The sequence below is a fragment of the Micropterus salmoides genome, unplaced genomic scaffold, assembly GCF_014851395.1.
Source record: "Micropterus salmoides isolate LMB-PRFRI ecotype aquatic unplaced genomic scaffold, ASM1485139v1 Ms_hic_scaffold_2, whole genome shotgun sequence".
In the NCBI taxonomy this organism is placed as follows: domain Eukaryota; kingdom Metazoa; phylum Chordata; class Actinopteri; order Centrarchiformes; family Centrarchidae; genus Micropterus; species Micropterus salmoides.
The window spans coordinates 7,951,916-7,954,426 of NW_024041150.1; the positions used below are offsets into that span (position 1 = coordinate 7,951,916).

Consider the following 2,511-nt stretch of genomic DNA (forward strand, 5'->3'; position numbering starts at 1 on the left):
TTTCTCTCTCTCCCTCTTTCTCTGCCTACATGAAGCTGACTGTGGAAATGTTGTCATCATTCATACTGATGGACTGCTGATATCATTGCTGTCCATTCTGCAGCAACACACAGAGGCCAAAAGCTTCTCTTTGGTCCCTTTCCTCATGAGGACATACAGAAACAAGTCTGCAAGAGGACTCAGCCTGATGAAGATGGTAGACTGGTATTTGAGGGTCTGGTCATGTTTTATTGCCAGCAACCAAATGATGATGGGCAGGAACAGCAGAGTGTAAATAAGCAGCACCAGAACCAAAATTCCCACAATTCGTCGTTTTTCATCAGAGGGGACCGAGATGGAAGCAGACAGGGCTTTGAGGGTCCCAACCAGGGAGAATATTAACAGTGGGAAGGGAGGGAGGAGGAGAATGGGGAAGAGTATGAATGTCATCATATGATTAGAGAATTTTGAAAGGACAGCAGAGACAGCAGAAAGGAACCAGACCAGGACACAGAGCACCACAGAGGTCTTGATGGTTCGTCTGCAGCGGTACCACAGTGGGTGGGCGATGACCAAATACCTGTAATACAAGATGGACACAAAGTCTTTGAGGAGCTTCAGAGTTATAAACTAATATAATGTTCAGACACAGAAGGAGCTCCACACATACTGGATAGACAGATAGATACCTTTCCAGGGAGATGCAGACCATGAAGTAAACACTGGCAAATAGAGCAGAGAAGTAAATATGATAGAAGATGAAAATTATCGTCCAATCCACATTTGGTGTCACGTCAACGATCATGCAGCAGAACTGAAGGATGTCAGAAATGAGGAGGTTGATGACGTAGATCGGAGCAACTTGATCACTTCTCACCTGCAGGAAAACATTGGTAAAAGTCAACAAGCAGTTGGAAACATGTTGTGAAGTCCACCTCCTCCCAAATCTGTCATCTTGCTCTGCCCAGCAGCTGCAGTCAGAGCCATTTCTGACTTTTTCATCCAACAGAAATCTCAGATATGACCCACTGGCCAATCAGTGCAGGAACAAGACTAAGGGCCAGATTTCCTGCAGCTTCTGCAGCAGTTTTTCAGCCACAGATATGAAGCGTTCTGGCTCAAACACATGAGCTGGATTTATCAGACAGACGCACCAGACTGGAGTCGCAGTTTGAGGCTCATGTTTGTGTTTGCAAGGTGAGCCTCTCTCCTCCTTGAATCAGCATTTCAGGGAGGATCACACAAATAAGAACTGGAGGCAAAGAACTTGATAGAGTCATTAAGCTCAACAGTTTAAGAGAAGGCTGGAATGGAGCCACACATGGAAACTGCATGTGTTTAGGGTCCAATCAGCTTCATGGACATTTGAATTCTGGAGTCAATTATTCCTGTCAGGTTATAGATCATTCCAAGCCTTTGTCCCAGCCCCCTGACACCTAGCCCCCAAACCAGATCCAGATCCTTTACAGACAGACAGACTGTAGGACAGACACACCACACAGACAGGAAATAAATAACTCTCAGTTAGAATGTACATACCATAGAATAAAGAGCATAGATGGCCACCAGGGTCAGAGGAAGGCCGACAGCAACGATTATGCATGTGACCACATTTAAGATGAAATAAAGTTCATTGAGCTCATTGTTATTCTGGTAGTTGGAGGTGATGTTGCTGTTATTCTGGTAGTCAGCGGTGGTGTAGTTGTGATGGTAGCTTTGGTTCTGTGAGCTGCTGGTAACGTAGAGACCTTCCATTCTTCAGAGTGAAACCTGTTTGAGAGATCAGGTTATTAAAGGGAGCAGGTTTTTAATATCTACCCAACATTATTCAGTGACATCACTAAAGCTGAGAGGTGAAGTTCACACAAACACAGTGTACCTATAGTTTACCCACAATCATATCAAATCACAAACTGCTGTCTTTCAGTTTTGATCATCATTCCTCAACATTTGTTACGTTTAACTTTTATTTAATCAAATAAGAAAAGAAGAACAAATATCTGTGCGTGCTGATGTGAGGTCGTTACTGCAGCCACAGAACATCGTCCAGCTGTTTCAGTAACTTAATGTTTAATGTTAATGCTCATTGGTTTAGGACATCCTGCCTGTCTCCTGTACTCGATGCCCAGGGCTGGACTGGTAATCTGGCATATCGGGCAAAAGCCCAGTGGGCCGACGCACCTTTGGGGCCGGTGTAATGTAAATTAGCTGCAGTACCCTGCGTAGAGCAGGCAAAGGCACTTGATGGAGTAATGAGAGCCGTGGCCACTGCCAGTCTGTGGTGATAGCAAGAGACAAAGTGACTGAGGGAGAGAGAGAGCAGGAGTGGAGGTGAAGCAGTAAGCATGGAGCAGCTCAGCCTGTAGGGAGGGTCATTTACACTGGGGACGCTGGGGACATGTAGGCTACCCACCACTATTTGAAAGCATTTGTTAAATGTTCTGAAAAATAGTTTGAACCAAGAAATGTTACTTAACAAATAAAAATGCTATGAAAAGGTTTATTTGCACAGCAAGCCTGTAATGCAGTGGA

At 44.7% G+C, this 2,511-nt stretch overlaps 1 protein-coding gene across 1 annotated transcript; it reads right to left on the reverse strand.

Moving 5' to 3' along the window:
* LOC119911382 (G-protein coupled receptor 4-like) lies at positions 1-1,745 on the reverse strand. Its single transcript, XM_038730267.1, has 3 exons — positions 1,519-1,745; positions 669-856; positions 1-559 (listed from the first exon to the last, which is right to left on the reverse strand). Exons 1-3 carry the CDS (start codon positions 1,732-1,734, stop codon positions 61-63), a joined length of 903 nt encoding a protein of 300 aa, XP_038586195.1. The 5' UTR covers positions 1,735-1,745; the 3' UTR covers positions 1-60.
* Positions 1,746-2,511: the final 766 nt, after the last annotated feature.

Coding starts and splice junctions, on each gene's coding strand:
- LOC119911382 (XM_038730267.1), bottom strand. CDS start 1,734: ATGGAAGGTCTCTACGTTACCAGCAGCTCACAGAACCAAAGCTACCAT. Junction 857..1,518: donor TCTATGCTCTTTATTCTATG/GTATGTACATTC, acceptor GTTTTCCTGCAG/GTGAGAAGTGATCAAGTTGC. Junction 560..668: donor GTCTGCATCTCCCTGGAAAG/GTATCTATCTGT, acceptor CTTGTATTACAG/GTATTTGGTCATCGCCCACC.